This window comes from Pteronotus mesoamericanus, unplaced genomic scaffold, assembly GCF_021234165.1.
Source record: "Pteronotus mesoamericanus isolate MK-2021 breed Mesoamerican mustached bat unplaced genomic scaffold, CSHL_Meso_final scaffold_705, whole genome shotgun sequence".
In the NCBI taxonomy this organism is placed as follows: Eukaryota; Metazoa; Chordata; class Mammalia; order Chiroptera; family Mormoopidae; genus Pteronotus; species Pteronotus mesoamericanus.
Window position 1 is genome coordinate 15051277 of NW_026555326.1, and position 21270 is coordinate 15072546.

Genomic DNA, 21270 nt, shown 5'->3' on the forward strand with positions numbered 1-21270 from the left:
GTTTGATTCAGATGTTCATGCTGAGTGGGGAACTAAAAACACATGACAAATTGAGAGACTTCATTTTTCTGAGAGACGAGCTGAGAGTACAGGCAAATAGGAATCAAATCAATTTGGAGCACCGATGTGGCCTTTTTCACCCTCAAAGCCTCAAGAATGGAAGGGGGAGTCCTGGCTGGGTGGGCTCAGTTGTTTGGAGCTTCGTCCCATACACCAAAAGGTTACAGGTTGGATCCCCATTTGGGGCACATACGGGAGGCAACAAATTGATGTTTCTCTCACATCAATGCCTCCCCCGTCCCTCCTTCCCTTCCTCTGGTGAAGATTTGAAAAAGACAAGAACGGAAGGGGACAACAGGGCAGAACAGGCTGAGTATGAAGGGGCTGATGCTGGCCACGCTATCTAAGTTATTTAAACTCTTCAAACTTGAGGGTGTGCAAATGGAAGAGAAAGAGAAAGTCTCAGTGGGAAAGAAGGATCGCCCACAGCCAGTCCACCCAAAACCTTGGATAACTTCAGTTTGTTTTGTTGAAGGCTAATGCCAGGTAAACCCACAGATCCAGGCCTTGGCAGTGGCCTGCAGCTGGGACCCCCAGGGTGGGAGGGGAAGGAGAGGGCTGAATTAAATACAGGGGTAGTTACCTCCAAGTTTAAAGCACCAGTGATGTTCCCATTGAGGATGTGATAGATCACCTGATTTGAATTCAAAATGCCTGCAAAACAAAACACAACAACAAAACCTTGGTGGCACTGGGTCAGGCAGGAGGAGTAAGGGAGGGACGTGCAAGGCCGGGGCTGTGGGAAACTGCTCTGGCTGCGGACCAGCTCCTGCGACAAGTCTCTGCTCGTTGGTGCTAACTCCCTGCTGCCAGGATAGAGTGAGATAAACGCTGGAAAGGTGGGAGGGGGGAGGGCATAGTAAGAGCGTATAAAAGGAGGTGATGTTATTATTGTTGCTAGAATAATTACATGGGTCTGGCATTTTACATTCTCTAAAGGGAAATTCTGGGGACCAAAAACTGTTCAACTCTGCTCTGGGCAGTTGGGCTGCAGAGAGAGTTAGAAGCAGAAGCGCTTTCACCATGGCAAGAGAGCATTCTTACATGCTAGGACAAGGCAGGGCAGGCCACTGGTCAAAATGTCTTCCCTTATACCCTGGCTGGTGTGGCTCAGTGGTTTGAGTGCCAGCCTGCGAACCAAAGGGTCACTGGTTCAATTCCCAGTCAGAGCACATGCCTGGGTTGTGGGCCAGGTCCCCAGTAGGGGACACACAAGAGGTAACTACACAATGATGTTTCTCTCCCTTTCTCCCTCCCTCCCCCCTCTCAAAAAATAAAGGTATAAAAATTTTTTTTTTTTAAATGCAATTTCATTTAAAAAAACAAAGAAGTCTTCCCTTACTCAGCTCCTGCCATCCTGCCAAACTCTGGGACTGTCTGTATGCATGAAACTGTATGTATGGCCATATTGAAAGTTAGATCTCATTCCTATCCCCAGCCATTTCCTTGCTATGAGAGGCCAGGAAGTTCCTTTCACTTTTCTGAGCCTTACTTTCCTCATCCATACAGGGAGGGCTGCACATCCGCCTGCCTGACCTCTCAGGACCGCCTCCAAGTCCCCATGGGAGCTGAGCACACTCCGTATCTGGGGCGGGCACTCTGGCCCCTCCGACGGGCTGGAAGCGGCTCTTCAGGGCAGGGGCAGCCTCTACCCTGGGCCAGCAGTCAGGTTCAGCCTGCCTCCAACTCCAGAGCCTTGGCCGTGCGCCTGTTACTCGGCAGGCAGGGCAGCGGGGTCCTCTTCATGCAATGACACAAACCGACCTGTGGGTGGCGCCCCTGACCACAAGGCACCATTGTCCTCAGCCTCCCAGGGGGCCTTGGGCCTGCATTTTGGGGGTATTTGTGTGTGCGTATGTGCGTGTGCCTTCACCTCTCCTCCTCCTCCTGATCTCCCACAGCATCCTTTCATCCTTCCACAGCTCACCTACCCAATCTTGAGAAGGAGCAGAGCAAACAAGGGGCTCCTCCATTTCTCAGGTGTGGAGTCTGAGGCCCCAACAGGTGTCTGGGTCGAAGGGAACAATAGCACATCAGGAGAAGACCTGGAGTTAAGTGCTCTAAACCCTAGCACTGGTTTTCAAATTCTGCTTTCCTTCTATAACAGAATCCTTTTCCAATGAAATCTTTAGCAAAACTCAATGTACATAAAACAGATGGCAGCAGGGCAGCTCTGGCAGAAGCAGGGGCAAGTAGGAAGACTGCCCTCCCTCCCTGCACCCGGAGAGCTCAGGCTCCGGACAGCACCTGCTGGGGCCCATGGAGCCCAAGTGTGAAAACTAATACTCAAGAGGCAGTTTTGCGAGGGGCAGATGCCAAAAACTGAGGTAAGACCAAACGAACGGAGGCTGAAGGGCACCCTGGGGCCTTGGCTGCCCCATGCCAGGCCCAGCTGAGGTCCTGGAGGCAGGCACAGCACCTCCCATCCCTGAACCTCAGCAGGAGGGTGGAGGGCACCTCACCTTTCTCCAGAATGAATGGCTGAGCCAGAGGCGGGACGGTCCCTAAGTCATCACTATCCAGGCTGCGCAGGGATTCTGCCAGGATGGTAGCCGCCCAGCTGCAGTCGATGACCATGACCACGGCCCAGGTAGCCACCGTGTCCACTACCCAGCACCTGGTCAGGGGGAGGGAGGGAAAGGAGGGTTGTTCTGCCTGGTGTCGTGCACAGTGGTCCTCGACGAAGAGGGCTTAAAGGTCAAGGCTAACAGGAGCAGAGTGTTTCCGTTGCTTTTCTCCTCCCTAGGTCAGGGAAGTGATAATAATCAGAGATCTTGAGAGAGGAAGCAGCAGGAAGGAAACCAGAGTCCAAGTGAGGGACGAGAAAAGGCAGTGGCTCTGTCCGCTGGCCTCTCTTATACCGCCCTGCCTGGCACATACCTGTTCCAGGCCCACCCACAATCGCCCAGCTGGTACCGGACCAGACAGCAGCTCCCACGCCACATGGCTGAGTCGGGCAGGTAGGGCTGCTGCTCCTCAGTCTTGGCCTGGGTGCAGAACAGCACCTGCAAGTTCTGGTGCAGAGTCTGTAGGTGGCATACGCGCAACGGGCCTCACTGCCTGCCTCACATCACATAGCTGTCTCTGCAGATGTCACCTGCTACGCCAGCACCACTAATCTGCCCCAAGGAAGCCAAGGCATGAGGTGGGAGGGAGAAAGACACGGAACCCAGAGATCACACTGTGGTCACTCTCGAGTCCACCACTGACCGGCCATCACCACGCTCACCCCAGGACGGCTGTGTGAGAGGACACTAAGCCCAGGAGGGTCACCAACGAGCCCACACCTCCGTGATGTGCATGGCCCAGAAGAACAGGGCCTGAGGACCAGCAGCGCCACCTTGCTGCCCGTCGGGTGGCCAGCCATCTCAGGTCCCGGGGGCTTTCCCTCACGAGCAGCACGAGGAAGGGGCCTCCAGGGGGGGAAAGCAGTGAACACAGAGAAGGGAGTGAATGAGTGAACAGTCTGAGCAACACTGGTCCTGGAGGATGCAGGGCGGGTCCGAGCAGGACAGTCACCCTGCGCAGAAGGAGGGTCAGGTCTACCTCCTCCAGGGTGGGGACAAGTGCATAATGCAGAACAGAGGCAGCACCATGCCAGTGGGGCAGAGGGGCACACGAGAGTTTGGGAAGGGGTGGTCCAGAGAGAAACAAAAACAGACCAGGGACTCCACAGAGACAGGCCGGAGCCCTCCCTGTGCTGGTCCCGAGTCTGCCAGCTGCTTCAGGAACCTCTACATGATGCCACTGTGGAGTGTCCGAAACCCAGGACACGTTTTCAATCTCCAAATCACTCTTCCCTGTGTTTAACACATGCCAAACTTCGTCTTCCCACTCCGCTAACTTTATCACCTAAGTCACACATACGGTCAGCAAGGCAAACCTGCTGCTTTGAAAAAAACCAAAACCACTCATCCTACAGCATTTCAAGTCAGATTATTCTGGCATCCCTGTCATTAACAATCGTATCCACTGTTAAAGCAGAAGACATGGTGGATATGATGATGTCATGGTATCCCGGGGTGGGAAAGAGTCACAGGCCTTCACTGTCCAAAAATGGAAACAGCCCTGGCTGGTGTGGCTCAGCGGACCGGAGCAACATCTCGTAGACCAGAAGGCTGCGGGTTTGATTCCCAGTCAGGGCACATGCCTGGGTTGTGGGTTTGGTCCCCCGTTGGGGCGCCTATGAGAGACAACCAATCAATGTTCGCTCTTGAATCAATGTTTCTCTCCCTCTCTCTCCCTCCCTCCCCCTTTCTAAAATCAATAATGTCCTCAAGTGAGGATGAATGGAGAAATAAATAAATATGAAACATTTCTTAGATCACTGGGGGGTCTGGTGCAGGAGTTCCCGCAAACTTCATCCCCATCCCACCCCTGACTCTACCCTCTAGAGACTGAATGATGTTTATAGTCACCATTTGCTCTGGTGGCCCCTATTCATGTCAAACACCATAACTTCCATGGGAACTGCAAAGAAGGTTGTCCTCAGTTTCTCTGTCTCTTGGGAGTTACCAGACTCCTCGCTCCCGAGATATCCCTTCTGAATTTTTATCTACCACACATGGATAAAGGACCAACCCATTCCACTTCTCTGCCCCTCCTACCAGTCTGGATGGGTGTGGTTTCTTTAATTCCGTAGTTGTCAGACTTCCATTCAACTTGATTTCTGACAGTTCTGAGGGATGGGTGTTCTGTAATTTAATTGTAATTTTGATGTGGTTGTGTGAAGAGGTGAGCCGTGTTTACCTATACATCACCTATTTTAATTGGTACTTATTATCTGGAATTTTCTTATTTATAGGTTATTGTATGTCTTTTCCCACTGGAAAATAAGTATCATGAGAATGAGAATCACATTTGCCTTTTGACAATTACCTTGATCGTTGAGGTAGCTCCAGGGACTAGAATGATGCCTGGTGCATATTAAACTCTCAGTAAACAGATGCTGAACGAATGGATGGATGGGCTGGATGGGAGGGATGGGAAGGATGGGAAGGATGGGAGGGATGGAGGGATGGATGGAGGGATGCGATGGATGGAGGGATGGGAGGGATGGGAGGGATAGATGGATGGGAGGGATGGGATGGATGGATGGATGGATGGATGGATGGATGGATGGATGGATGGATGGATGGGAGGGATGGGAGGGATGGATGGATGGGAGGGATGGGATGGATGGATGGATGGATGGATGGGATGGATGGATGGATGGATGGATGGACGGATGGATGGGATGGATGGGATGGATGGAGGGATGGGAGGGATAGGAGGGATGGAGGGATGGAAGCATTGGGAGGGAGAAATGAGAGAGAGGGAGAGAGGAAGAAAGGAAAGAAGAAGAAATGACTGAGGACAAACTATTAACTCTTTTTTTTTAATTTTTTAAATTTATTTTTAGACAGAGAGGGAGGGAGGTAGAAAGAGAGGAAGAGAAACATCATTGTATGGCTGTCTCTTGTGCATGTGCCAGGAACCAGGAATCCAACCAGCAACCTTTTGGTATGCAGGCCGGCACTCAATCCATTGAGCCACACCAGCCAGGGCAAAACGATTAACTCTCTAAGCCTTGGTTTCCTCTTCTATAGTATGAATCACATCTGCACTGATGAGAAGATACACTTGGGCTAGTTCTATTCAGGGCATGACATTCAGTAGGTGCTTAATAAATGGAAGCAGTATGACAGAGTGGTTTAAAACTGCGGGGTCTGGAGTCAGACTATCTGGGCTCCACTTCTGGTTCCAGAACTGATGGGCTCCTTAACTTTGGGTCAGTTACCTGGTCCTCATCTGCAGGATGGGAGAGTAACAGCACCTACTGCTGTCACTAAATGAGTTCACACAGCAAAGGGATAATGGAGCCTGCAGAGTAAGCCCTCCACAGCGCCTAACTACCACTGTCCATCACAGAGACCCTAGCGGGATCGCCACACAAAACCCTCTGCTCCACCTGTGCACCTACAGCGAAGCAAATGACAGTGCAAACCACTCTCTCTAGTCAAGCACAAAAGGGGACTTTTTATTTAGAATCTCCCAAGACAGTTCCCTGTATCAATTCTGAGAATCAATTATCAGCAGCGGTTTCAAGCTAAAAATTATTAATACAGAAACATTTTAAACCATTTTTGGTCTAATTGTTATTTCCTAATGATTTAAGAGATAAATATAACAAGACTTTTTTGACTGTGAAATTAAGTTTCAGAGGAAAATTTACATAATTATCATCCAGGCATGTCACCCAAAACAAACCATGAATTTCAGAATGTACGTGTAGCACAGAAGTGGCCACCTGGAAGCTACGGGCACCAAGGCAGCATCTCAATCTCTGCCAGACCCAGTGATTTTAATTAAGTTCTGTTGTTGCTATAAGCACAGTATCCCTCCTGCCCAGATCAATCACCAGCTATTAATGGTCTCTTTACTTCGTTCTGGGACATTGGTACCAATTGGCCAAATGTCCTAAGAGGCAGCCAGTACAGAATGATGCTGCCGAGTCTGAGAAGTGGGAAAGAAAACAAGAGGACACACAAAGGTCAGCGGCCAGAAGGCTTCAGGGCGGCTGGGGGTCCTCCGGTTCCCCGTCACACCCCAGGGAGAAGTTCTCGTTCTACTGCTCAGCAGCAGTGCAGGCCTCACGCCTCACAAAGAACAGCAGTAGCTTCCCTGCCCACAGCCTCCAACTCCATTCACCCCCACACTCCTGGACTGCTGCTGGTCACACTGGGTCATCTCTCTCTTTTTAAGATTTTACTATTTATTTTTAGAGAGAGGGGAAGGAAGGGAGAAAAAGAGAGAGAGAAACATCACTGCGTGGTTGCCTCTTGCACGCCCCCAACTGGGGACCTGGCCTGCAGTCCAGGCACGTGCCTTGACTGGGAATCAAACCAGCAACCCTTTGGTTCGCAGGCCAGCACTCAATCCACTGAGCCACACCAGCCAGGGCTGGGCCATCTCTCAAGGTCCATGACCCCACCTAGGGAACTGTACATGGGGCTACCCGAAAGACGCATCTTGGTAGAAATATAACATTTACAGTTACATTAACCCTCAATGGCTTTCCCTCTCCTCCAGGCTATACACCCTGTGCTTCTACTACGTGCCAGGCACTGGGTGACGAAGACAAAAGACACAGACCCTGTTCTCAGGGAGCCCACGTTTAGTCACTCTACAAGTATTTATAAAATATGTACATTCCAAACATTGCCACTAGGAAGTTCATATTTTGGTAGCAGACAATAAGAATACAAACAGGTAAAACATTGGATGGCTGTCACTTCTGGTCAAAATGGCAACATAGGTAAACATGGTTTGCCTCCTCACTCAATCACATCAACATTACAACTAAATTATAGAACGACCATCACTCAAAACTGTCAGAAATCAAGCTGAATGGAAGTCTGACAACTACGGAATTAAAGAAACCACATCCATCCAGGCTGGTAGGAGGGGCTGAGACACAGAATGAGTTCCATGTGTGGTGGATAAAAATTTCAGGAGGGATCTCTCAGGAGCAAAGAGTCCCAGCCCCACACCAGACCCCCAGCCCAGGATTCCAGTGCCAGGAAGATCAGTCCCCATAACTTCTGGCTGCTAAAACTGGTGGTGATTGGGTGGGTGGAAGAAAATTCTGGAGTCCCAAGCAGTTCCTCTTAAAGAATCCACACACAGACTTACTCAGACTCACTCCCTCTGGGCTCCAGCACTAGGGTAGCAGCTTGAAGGGCACCAGTGGCATATGGGGAGGAACTGAAGTGTCTGGCATGAAGGTGAGAGCTGGGGGACAGCTTTCTCCCAGACAGAAAGGTGGGCAGAGGCCACTGTCCCTTTTCTGAACCCCCCCTGCACAAAGCCACAGAGCCCACAGGCAGGTGCCATATCTGAGACTCCAACAATCTGGCTAACACTGTCTGCCTTACCCTGGGGATCCTGAGACTCCATCCCACCAAACTGACAGGGTCCGCCCAAGCTGTTAACAGTGATTTTTCTGTATGAATGACTGGTCTTGGCTCATGCTTCACAACTTCCTAAATCCTATCAAACAAGCAACAGCTGACCTCAGCCAGCCCCTAGACCCTTTACCACTTACTAAGTAGCTTAGGCCTGGCACTAGCAGCAGCCAGCTTAGATTCACAACTTGGCTTCACCTGGGAATCTCTAAGCCCAGCACAAGTAGCAGCCATCTCAGATTGCTTTATAGCCCAGGCAGGGCGGCCCCGGGCAAAAGGCAGGTGGGGGCTGACCTTTGGCTGCACCACCCAAGAAACCCCAGAGCCTGTGTACCCAGTGGACAGCGACAGACCACGTCAGAGCACCATGACCCTGCCCCTGCACAGCTGATCCTCCACAGAGGGTGGAGACTGATGGTCAGTGGTCACAGCCAGTCTTTGCAGCTGACTGACCTGGGTAAATCCCTTGCATTGACTGCCAACAGCAACCAAAGCTCAACTACAAGAGGAGGGTGTACTCAGCCCACATGAAGGGTACACCTCGAGTACCCAGCTCAGGTGATAGGGGAGGCTGTGTCACTGGATCCTATAGGACACCTACTACATTAGGCCACACTACCAAGACATGGGGTCAAAGCAGCTCTACCTAATACATAGAAACAAACACAGGGAGGCTGCCAAAAGGAAGAGATAAAGAAACATGGCCCAAATGAAAGAACAGATCAAAACTCCAGAAAAAGGGCTAAACAAAATGGAGATAAGCAATCTAACAGATGAGGAGCTCAAACACTGATTACAAGGATGCTCAAGGAACTTAGGGAAGGCCTCAACAACATAAAAAAGATCCAGTCAGAAACAAAGGATTCACTAATTGAAATAAAGAACAATTTAGAGGGAAGCAACAGAGTGGATAAAGCTGAGAATCAAATCAATGATTTGGAACATAAGGAAGCAAAAAACAACCAATCAGAACAACAAGAAGAAAAAAGAATCCAAAAAAATGAGGACAGTATTAGCGGCCTCTGGAACAACTTCCAAGAGATCCAACATTTGCATAATAGGGGTGTCAGAGGGAGAAGAGAAAGAGCAAGAAATTGGACATCTATTTGAAAAAATAATGAAAGAAAACTTCCCTAACTTGCTAAAGGAAATAGACATATGAGTCCAGTAAGTACAGAGTCCCAAACAGATGGATGCAAAGAGGCCCACCACAAGACACATCATAATTAAAATGCCGAAGGTTAAAGACAAAGTGAGAATCTTAAAAACAGCAAGAGAAAAGCAGTTAGTTACTTACAGGGGAGTTCCTATAATACTGTCATCTGATTTCTCAAAAGAATTTTTGCAGGCTAGAAGGGATTGGCAAGGAATACTCATAGTTGTGAAGAGCAGGGACCTATAACCAAGATTGCTCTACCCAGCAAAGCTATCATTTAGAATTGAAGAGCAGGTAAAGAGCTTCCCAGACAAGAAAAAACTAACAGAGTTCACCATCACCAAGCCATTATTATATGAAATGTTCAAGGGACTTATTTAAGAAAAAGAATATCAAAACTATGAACAATAAAATGGCAATAACTACATATCAACAACTAAATCTAAAAAACAAAATAAGCAAACAAGAAGAACAGAGACAGTATCACGGATACAGAGAGCATTTTAATGGTTGCCAGGTGGGAGGGGAGCGGAGGAGAATGGGTGAAGAGCTGAGGGGATTACGAAGTACAAATAGGTAATTACAGAAAGGCCATGGGGATGGAAATGCAGTAGAGGAAATAGAGTAGACGCAGAACTTACATGCATGACCTACGGACATGTCCTTTGGGGGGGGATTGCCTGAGGGAGAAGGGGTGTTCTAGGTGGAAGGAGGCAATGGGGGGAAAATCAGGACAACTGTAGTAGCATAATCAATAAACTATAATTTATTAAGAAATAAATAAAAGATTTTGCACAGCAAAGGAAAACATCAACAAAATAAAAAAACAACCCACAGAATGGGAGAACATATTGGCTGATATCTCTGATAAGGAGTTAATACCTAAAATTTATAAATAACTTACAAAACTCCACACCAAAAAAACAAAAAACCCAACTAAAAAATGGGCAACGGAACTGAAGAGACACTTCTCCAAGGAGGGCATACAGATGGCCAATAGACATATGAAAAAATGCTCAGTGTCACTAATCATCAGAGAAATGTAAATTAAAACCATAATGAGATATCACTTCACACCTGCTGGAATGGCCATCGTTAATAAATGACCAAACAACAAGTACTAGCAAGAGTGTGGAGGAAGGGGAACTCATGTATACCGTTGGCAGGAACGCAGATTGTTGCAGTCGCTGTGAAAAGCATATTGAGGTACCTCAAAAAATTAAAAATAGATCTGCCTTTTGGTCAACCCAGTGATTCCACTTCTGGGAATATATCCTAAGGAACCCAAAACACTAACTTGAAAGAACATAAGCACCCCTATGTTCACTGCAGCGTTACTTACAATCAGCAAGATATGGAAGCAGCCCAAGAGTCAATCAGTACGTGAGTGGATAAAACAACTATGGGACATTTACACAACGGAATACTACTCGGCCATAAAAAAGAATATTTTACCTTTAGCGACAGTATGGATAGACCTGGAGAAGATTATGCTAAATGATATTAGTCAGAGAAGACTAATGATTTCACTCATATGTGGTATGAGTGAACAAACTGAACTAACAAGCAAAATAGAGACAGACATAGAGAGCAGGCTGACAGCTGTGGGTGGGGGAACTTAGGGGGTGGAGCGACTGAGCAAAAAGGAAAAAGGACTCATGGATGTGGACAAACAGTGTGGTGACTGTGGGAGCGGAGGGAGCATAAATGGTAATGGAAAAAAATAGAATTTAAAAAATAAAAATATTACAATTAAAAGAAAAAACACGACCCAACTATATGCTGTCTACAAAAAGCTCACTTCAAATATTAAGCTATAGGTAGTTTTAAAGTAAAAAGATACATCATGGAAACATTAACAAAAGGAAAGCAGAAGTGGCTACACTGATATCAGATAAAGTAGACCTCAGAGTAAAGAAAAGTACTAAAGACAAAGGGGATATTATTACACAATTATACAAGAGTCACTCCACCAAGAATATATAGCAATCCTAAATGTCTATGAAGCAAACAACAAACTGCAAAATAAGTAACACAAAAACTAGTTGATCGTGGAAGGAGAAATTCACAATTATAATTCTGGATACTTCAACAGCCCTCTCTCAACAATCTATTGGATAACTAGAAGAAACTCAGCAAGAACATAGAATAATTCAAGATTTTCAACCAACAGGATCCAATCAAAATGTATAGGACTCTCCAAATAACATTAGCAGAATATACATCTTTTCAAGTGCCCTGGAATATATACCAAGATTCTATATCCTGAGGCATGAAATAAGTCTCGATAAATATAAAAGGATTCAAATCATATGAAGTATACTCTCCAGCCACAATAAAATTAAATCAGAAATCAATAATACAAAATATGTGGAAATCTCTAAATATTTTGAAACTAAATAACACATTTCAAAATAACCCAGAGGATGAAGAAATCAAAAGGAAAGTTAGAAAATATTTTTAACTGAATGAAAATGAAAGCACAACAAAAATGAAAATGAAAAACAATATCAAAATTGGTAGAATGCAAGCAAAGCATTACCTAAAGATAAATTTATAGTACTGTAAGTTTATATTAGAAAATATAAAAAGGTCACAAATTAATGACCTCAACTTTCACATTAAAAAAAGAGAAAAGAAAATTAAACTTAAAGAAAATAGAACAAAGCAAATAATAAAGATTAAAAGAGAAATCAATGAAATTGAAAACAGAAAAACAATTTAAAGATCAATGAAACAATTGTCTGATTCTCTGAAAGGATCGATACAACTGACAAACATCAACAAGCTTGACAAAGAAAAAGAGAGGACAAAAATTACCAACATCAGGAACAAAACAGGATATCACTACTGACCCTGAAGACATAAAAAAGATAAAAAGGGAATATGAAGACCAACTCTACACACTTAAATACAAATTTAATTGTCAAACATTAAGTCTGACAACTGAACACAATGTAGCACTTCCACCATATGTGGTATGACTATCACAACTCACCCAATCTGAAATAGATCATTTGAATAGCCCCATAACTATTGAAGAAATTGCAGTAATAATTAAAAGCCTTCCAAAAAAGGGGAAGTATCCGAGCCCAGATGACTTCACTGTAGAATTCTACCAAACATTTAAAGGAGAACTAACATCAATTCTATTACCTATCTCTTCCAAGAGGAGGGAACACTTTTCAACTCATTTTACATGGCTACAATGGTACTATGTTACTAAAACCAGACAAAGACAGTACAAAAACAGAAAACTACAGACCAACATTAAGCCAGTATGAATGACTCTGTCCTTAATCAAAGAGGAAATGTGGATGCAAACACAGAAGATAATGTGAAGACACATAAAGAGAATGTCATGTGAAGACAGAACATTGGAGTGATGCATCTATAAGCCAAAGAACACCAAAGATGGCTGGCAAACCACCAGAAGCTAGGAAGAGGCAAGGAATAGCACCCCCACAGATTTCAGAGGGAGCTTTGCCCTGGGGACGCCTTGATTTTGGGACTTCTGGCCTCCAGAACTGTGAGACAATATATTTCTGTTGTTCTAAGCTACCCAGCTTGTTGTATTTTATTATAGTCCTAGGAAATTAATACAACACCCATTCATGATTTAAAAAACCCTCAGAAACATAGAAATAGGAAAGCAGAACTTCTCAACTTGATAAAGAGCATCTGTTAAAAAACCTGTAAGTGAAAGACCGAATGCTGTTCATGGTGAAAGAGTAAGTCAAGGGCGCCCAGTCTCACTACTCTCATGCAACTCAGTGCTGCAAATTCTAGCCCATGCCAAGGCAAGAAAAAGAAGCAAAAGGCTCATAGATCAGAAAGGAAAGAATAAAAATGGTCCTGTTTGTAAATGACATGATTGCCAACATAGAAAATAGTAAGGAATCTAAAAAAAAAACAAACCCACACTCCTAGAACTAGTAAGTTTAGCAAGGTCACAGGATACACAGTAAACATACAAAAATCTAGTATATTTCTACATACTACCAATGAACAAGTGAACACAGAAGTGAAAATACAATGCCACTTATAATCACTCAAAAAAAAATGAAAAACAAGTATATCAAAACATGCTAGGACTTGTATGCTGAAAACTACATAATGCTGAAGAAAAAATCAAGGAGGATCTGAATAAATGGAAATAAGTACTGTGTTCATGGACTGGAAGACTCAACATATAATAAAGATATCAGTTCTCCTTAAACTGATCTATACAAGGGGAAATTAAAAAAACAAAACCTCTTCATTTGATGCAATACACCTATTTACCTAGTGAGACGCTTTTCCACGGCTCAAAACAGTTTTTGATCTCATCAAAGTTGATGGCTTTTAGTGCTTCTGCTGGTTTTTTGTTTCATCTCTTCCACATCGGCAAAATGTTCCCCTTTGAGGACTTTTTTTCATTAGGGAAACAAAAAAAAGTCACTTGAACTGGTGCAGCCACTGTTGAAAACAGTTTGGAATTTCCTCAAAAAGCTAAAAATGGAAGTGCCTTATGATGCAGCGATTCCCCTGCTGGGACTATACCCTAAGAATCCCAAAACGCCAATTCAAAAGAACCTACGCACCCCAATGTTCATAGCAGCACAACTGACAATAGCCAAGGGTCAAAAGCAACCTAAATCCCCATCAGTAGATGAGTGGATCAAAAAACTATGGTACATTTACACAATGGAATACTACACAGCAGAAAGAAAGAGCTCCTACCCTTCGAGACAGCATGGATGGAACTGGAGAGCATTAGGCTTAGCGAAATAAGCCAGGGAGTAAAGAACAAATACCATATGATCTCACCTATAAGTGGAACCTAACCAACAAAACAAGCAAGCAAGGAAAATATAACCAGCAACATTGAAAGAAAAAAGAAACCAACAGAGTCAAGAGGGAAGCGGAGGGGCGGGGGGCGCGTGGAGCGGGGAAGGGGGAAGGGAAGGGTCAAGTCAAGGAACATGTATAAAGGACCCATGGACAAAGCCAAAGTGGGGAAGGATTGAGGGAGGGAGGTGGGAGAGGGGGCAGGGAAAGTGGTGGCAGGAAGGTGGAGACAAATGTATTTGAACAAAAAATAAAAGTTTAAAAAAGAAAAGTCACTTGGGGTGAGATTGGGTGAATAGGGAGGATGCAGCATGGGGGTCACGCCATTTTTGGTCAAAATCTGCTGATCACTCAGCACAGTGTGGGCAGGTGTGCTTGGAAATCTCCCATCATGAAATGGAAAAACATATTGAACCAGTCTTCAAAAAAAATTCACTGAAGCCAAACGCAGCCTCTCACAGTAATGTCAGTTGGTACAGTGATACAGATAGGTTCTTAGAACACTCACCTAGCAGGGGAAGCCTATAACTACAAGGGGCTCGCCCTCCAGAAGATAGTCCTGGTTTTTTTGGGTCCCCCCTCATGGTTTAACGTAAGTGCTATCAAAATCCCAGCAAGTATTTTTGCAGATATAGACAAGATTATTCTAAAATCTATATGCAAAGGCAAAGGAACAAGAATAGCTAAAACAATTCTGAAAAAAAGAAGAAGAAAGTGGGAGAAATCAGTCTACCCAATTTCAATACTTTTTATAGTTATAGTAACTGACACTGTGGTATTGGAAAAGACACATAAATTAATGGAACAAAACTGAGAACCCAGAAATAAATCCACACAGCTGCAAAAGGAATAGAATGGTGGAAATAAGCCTTCTCAAAAGTGCTGGAGCGATTGAACATCTACAGGCAAAAAGAAAGAAACTCAACCTACATTTCACAGCTTTTACTAAAATTAACTCAGAACGGATTATGGATTTAAAATGTAAAACTATATAACTTTTAGGGGAAAAATAGGATAAAATCTTCAAGATCTAGGGCTGGCTAAAAATTTCTTAGACTTTGCAAAAAAAAAATAAAGGCACAGTTCATAAAAGGAAAAATTGATGAATTGGACTCATCAACATTTAGAACTTTTGCTCTGCAAAAAAAAAAAAACTGTTAGGAGGATGAAAAAAATGAGTTAGAGAGTAGGAGAAAATAATTGCAACAAGTATCCAACAAAAGACTAGTATCTAGAATAAAAAACTCTCAAAACTCTACAGCAAGACAACAATCCAATTAGAACATGGGCAAAAAAAGAAAAAATGACGAGATGGTTCATCAAAGATGATATACAGATCGCAATAGGCACATGAAAAGATGTTCAACATCATTAGCATTAGGGAAACACAAATTACAACCACAATAAGATGTTATTACACTGATCTATCAGAATGGCTAAAATAAAAAAGTAGCAATATGAAACGCTGGAGGGGATGCAATGAACCCCTCCTACATTCCTAGCAGTTGGCGGTTTCTTCAAAAAGTAAATATGCAATGATCATACCACTCAGTGTTTAGCAACTTACTTTATAATTGTTCAAAAACTGCAAACAATCCAGCCCTGGCCAGGGGACATAGTTGGCTGGAGCATCGCCCTGTACACAAAAAAGCTGCAGGTCGAATCCCTGGTCCTGGGACCTACCGGAAGCAACCGCTGGACGTGTCGCTCACATTGATGCTTTTCTCTCTCCCTTCCCCTCTAAAATCAATAAACATATCCTTGGGTGAGGATAAAAAGGAAAACTGGAAACAATCTAGATGTCCTTTAGTGGGTGAATGGTTCAGCAAACTGTGGTACATCCACACCATGGACTATAGTCAGCTTTAAAAAGGGATGAACTATTGACATGCAACAACCTGGATGAATCTCCAAAACAATTATGCTGAGTGAAAAAAGCCAGTCCCAAAAGGTTATATACCATATAATCCTATCTATATAACATTCTTGAAATTATAACAATGGGAAGTGGATTAGATGTTGCCAGGGTTAGGGTGGGGATGGGGGTGGGGATGGCTATAAAGAGGCAACATAAAGGATCCGTGTGGTGATGGAAATGCTTTGTAGCTTGACTGTATCAGTGTCAATATCCTGGTTGTGATACTGCTTTTGCAAGATGTTAGCAATGGGGGAAACAGAAGAGTTCGAGGGATCTCTCTGTATTGTTTCTTACAACTGCATGTGAACCTACAATTATCTCAAAATGTAAAGTTTAATTGGGAAAAAAAAAAAAGCATTCATAGCGTGCCAGCAGCATAAAAACAGGCAATGGACAGGATCTGAACCACTGGCCAACATCTGCCGATCCCTTTCCTGGTCCTTTTGTTGGTTATATTGTTGCAAATATCTTCTCCTTGGTTTTGGCTTGAATTTATCTTCCCTTATATTATCTAAAAGAAGAGAAAGTCTTAATGTTAAGTCATCCATCTATTCTTCTTCAGTTAACTCTTCATACCTGAAGAAATCTTATTCTACTCTGGGGTCATAAAAATACTGTATATATTTTTTCTGTAAGTTTTAGTTTTGTATTTCACATTTCAGTTTCTAGTCTATCTAGAATTTATTTTTGTGCATGAGGTAAGGCAGGGACATAATTTCCCATTTTGCTACATGAATAAGCAATCATCCCAGCTTACCACCTGAAATGTCCATTCTTCCACCAGAGATCTCTAACTCTACCAGAATAATAAATAGGTTCTGCATTTACAGAACCTCTTTTGGGTTATCCTATTTTACTGGCCATACTGTCTATAACTAGGCCAACAGTCCCATGTCTTCTAGCAGGGTCAGGTAAGGCCTCCCATCTTCCTCTTCAAATGTCTTAAACATTTTTAGACTTTCAGTTTTCCATGTAATTTTTTAAAAAATCCTCACCCAAGACTATGTTTATTGGTTTCTTAGAGAGAGAGGAAGGGCACCCCAACTGGGGATTGAACCCACAGCCTATGTACGTGTTCTGACCAGGCAGAACCTGCAACTTTTTGGTGCATGGGGTGACACTCCAACCAACCAAGCCACCTGGTCAGGGCCCATGTAAATTTTAGAATCAGCCTACCCCATTCCTGAGAAAACCGTGGGAATTCTGACCAGAATTATACAGAATCAGTAGGTCAGCCGGGGAGAAATGACCCTTAGCTCTTATTGCATCTTCTTAGCAATGAACATAGCACTTTTCCTATTTAAGTCTTCCTTAAAAATTTTCAATAAAGTTCAATTATTTCCCCCAGATATGCCACACTTACCTTTCATTTAATTTATTCCTAGGTACCTTAATTTTTTTTAATTGCTCTTGTGATTGGTGTATTCTAAAAATAATTTTTTGTTGTTTATTCATGGCAAATACAAATGCAACTGATTTTGGTATATTTCATCTTATGAATCCAGCCATCTTGTTAAACTGTCATTTCTTTCTTTTTTAAAAGATTTTATTTATTTATTTTTAGAGAGAGGGGAAGGGTGAGAGAAAGAGGAAGAGAAACATCGATGTGTGAGATACATCTTGCCTCTCACATGCCCCCAGCTGGGGACCAGTCCTGCCACCCAGGCCTGTGCCCTGACTGGGAATCAAACTGGGGACCCTTCAGTTAGCAGGCCAGTGCTCAATCCACTGAGCTACAGCAGCCAGGGCTAAACTGTCATTTCTAATAATTTATATATTATTTAAGTTTGTCTACATAAAGAAACATCATCTGTAAATAATGACTTTTTTCTCCTGTTCCTAAATGTATGCCTTTAACTTTTTTTGTCTTACTGGACAAAACTAGAACCTCTAGTATATGCTGAACAGCACTGGTGCGGGGGGCATCCTTGTCTTGCTCTGATTTTTGAAGAGAATGCTTATAATGTTTCCCCATTAAAACACTGTTTTCTGCAGAGTTCTGGTAGCCTTTATCACATTAAGAATAACCTTCTATTTCTAGCTACTAAGAATCTTTATTTTTAAATCATAAGTGAGTGCTGAATTTTACTGAATGCTTTTGCTGTGTCTATTCAAGACGATCATATGGTTTTCATTCTTTAATCTGTTAATGTAGTGAAAGACATTTATAGCTTTTCTAATATTAAACTATGTATTTTGGGTAAAAAAAAAAACAAACAACCACACTTGTCATGATAAACTACCTTCCTCAGCCAATACAGACTTCATTTGGCCAATATTTTGTTTAGAAATGTTGCATGTGTGTTGATGAATAAAATCAGCTTGCAATTTTTCTTTCTTATGGTATCCTGCCTGGTTTGTTATCAAGGTTCCGCTGGCCTCATAGAATGAACAGGGGAATATCATTCTTACTTTACTCTTTGGAAGAATTTATGTAATATTGGGATTTTATGTTTCTTGAAAATATGGTAAAATTTGCCTATAAAAACAGTCTGGGCCTGATGTTTTCTTTGTGACATCATAAACTATGATTCAACTACTTTGTGATTATAGGACAATCAGCATTCTTATATTTGTTTTAAAAATGACGTACTTTAAGGAATATGTCAATTCTTCAAATTTTAAATTTATTTCCATTTTGTAGTTACCTCTTTCATTACAAGTAGTAATTTATTAGTTTTTCTCCCCTTCTTTCTTCATTAATCTTGCCAAAGATTTTTCTATTTCATTAATTTCTGTAAAGATTTTATTTATTTTTAAAGAGAGAGGAAGGGAGGGAGAAAAAGAGGGAGAGAAATGTCAATGTGAGAAAGAAACATCGATCAGTTACCTCCTGGATGCACCCTGACCAGGGACCGAACCCCTGACCCAGGCCCATGCCCAGACCGGGAAATGAACCAGCAGCAACCTTTGGCTTGGCGGGACAACATGCAACCAACTGAGCATGCCGGTCAGGGCATTAATCTCTTTAAAAATGAAATTCTGGCTTTGCTACTGTCTACTATTGGCTTTGTTTTTTATGCCCCCCCCCAGCATTATTAATATGTAACTGACATGAAACTATAGCTTTGTGTACAAATTTCACACTTAAAAAAAAACTTTGTTTTTCAAGTTTTGTTAACCTGTTCTCTCTTTGGGTTTATTTTTACTTTTAATCACTTCTTCAGTCAACTTTTAGCTCACTCGTCTTCAGCCTGTCTTCTTTGCTCCTCCTTTGCACACTCCGCACCATCCACTTCCCTCTGAGCGCTGCTTTCACTGTGTCCCACGGCTTCTGACAGGAAGTATTTTCCTTGCTGTTCAGTACTGAGTATTTTTATGTTTGTAACAATCTCTTCTTTGATCTATGTGTTGTTTGCTTTGGAACGTGTTTTTTAAATTTCCAAATGTATGGAGACTTGTGTTCCTTTGGTTACTTTTTTCTAATGTAAAAGTATTGGGAATGTTCCTGGGGAAACATATCCATCAGAAAAACAGAGCGAGCCCCAACACTCTCTTTTCTAGTAGCTGGTTCTGGCATGACAGAACTTACTCGCCGATCCCACACAACTGCAGAAGAGGACACGGTACATGAACTAACCATTTCTAGCCCAGATCACGATAGCGGGCAGCAGCGCCATCTTCCTGAGGAAAGCAAAGCACAGGAGGTGAGCGCCGGTTCACTGTGGCGTTTCCCCACCCACGGCAAAGGGAAACAGACCACCGCCACAGGGGTCAGTGGCGGCCTCTCCGGGCAGAAGACATACAGGTCAGAGTTTGGGTGACGGAAATTTGCAGGACAGGCTACCAGAGAGGAAGGAGCCACCGAAAAGTCCCAAAGCTCCAGGGGCCTCACCTGGGGTCCTTGGCTGAATCCTAACGGCCCATGTGCAGCGTAAGTTCTGAGGGGCCTTGGAAAGAAGAGCTGCTGCAGGCGTGAGGGAGGGAGAGGAGCTCCGAGGGGAACAGAAGATACCGGAGGTCCCGCCGCGCTGGGGAAACCGTGGGGCTCCCACCCAGCCGAGGGTAGAGACCTTGGTAAGTGTTCTGAGACGCTTGAAAGCCAACCCTGAGGAAAAGGATTCTGCCCAAGAACTAAGGCTCAAACTAACATATACCAATCCCAACAAAGAAAACCAACTTGAACAAGATCAAAAGACCAGCTAGTAATTTGGGTTTTTTTGCTAGAAAAAAAAAAATTAACACTACTTAGAGAACATAATAGAAAGGTTCTACGATGTAACATTCACAATATCCAACACTCAATAAAAATTGCTGTATTTGTAAAGAAGCCTTGACCCATAATCAAGGAGATAAATGTCAACAGAAGCAGAGCCACAAATGACTCAGTTGGTGAAATTAGCAGAAAATGATTTTATAACCATAAATATTTTTTAAAGAAATTTATTTATTTTTAGACAGAGAGTAAAGGAGGGAAAAGGAGAGGGAGAGAAACATCGATGTGTGAGAAAAACATCAATCAAGTGCTTCTCACACTCCCCTAACAAGGGACCTGGCCCGCAACCCAGGCATGTGCCCTGACTGGGAATCAAACCGGCGACCTTTCAGATTACAGGCCAGCGCTCAATCCACTGAGCCACTCCAGCCAGGGCACTATCATAAATATTTTAAGGAACCTAAAAGAAAAGAAAGATACTATGTGTGAAAAGATGGAAGATTTTAGTAGAGAAATGGGGAAAAAAGAACTAAATGGAACTTAAAAAATACACTACTTAAAATGGAAAATTCATTAGATGGGCTTAACAGCAGACTGAGCATAGGTGAAAAAACTAGAGAATTCCAAGGCAAGCCAGTTTGGAGGAGCAGGAAGGCTGTGACTGAACACATACCAAGACCAGTTAACAAGGTGGTAGGATTGTCTCCAGCAGCGGAGGACAGCTTTAAACCAGGCAGAGGGCTGGGTTCAGCTCGGAGTGGGTTTTTGCAAGATAAAACCTACAGAGTAAGGGGTTAAGAATGTTTCAACTAAGGTGGTAGTAACTATGGAATCTTAGAAGGGAAGTGAGGGAATAAAGAGAGCTGAATAATGAAGAAATGGTGGGGGCAGTGGTTTTACGATCCCAATGAGTCTAATCACTGACCTATGGTCTTTAGAGCCTTGCTACTTAAAATGTGCTCCCAGGACCTGGAGCTCCAGCACCTGGCACTTGTGCAAATTCTCAGGCCCAGGCCCCGCCCTACATGCACTCGATCTGCATCTTGCAAGTAGGCCTCAAGCTGCTGAACAAGCTCTTCGTTTGAGTCCATGCTGTCTAAGTTTGTGGACTGCACAAAAGAGGGGAGGGGCAGAGTGAGATGCTCGAAATGGACACTTGCGAGCAGAGCTGGCTGCCTCCAAGGTTAGTAAGTAGCAGAACCTG

At 43.6% G+C, this 21270-nt stretch overlaps 1 protein-coding gene across 1 annotated transcript; it reads right to left on the minus strand.

Moving 5' to 3' along the window:
• Positions 1-408: 408 nt before the first annotated feature.
• Positions 409-21157, minus strand: TDRD10 (tudor domain containing 10). Its single transcript, XM_054562865.1, is given in 8 exon segments — positions 409-441; positions 644-714; positions 2523-2677; positions 2941-3086; positions 3348-3401; positions 3403-3476; positions 4516-4615; positions 21092-21157. Coding segments are annotated over 8 exon segments (699 nt in total).
• Between the last annotated feature and the right edge of the window lie 113 nt (positions 21158-21270).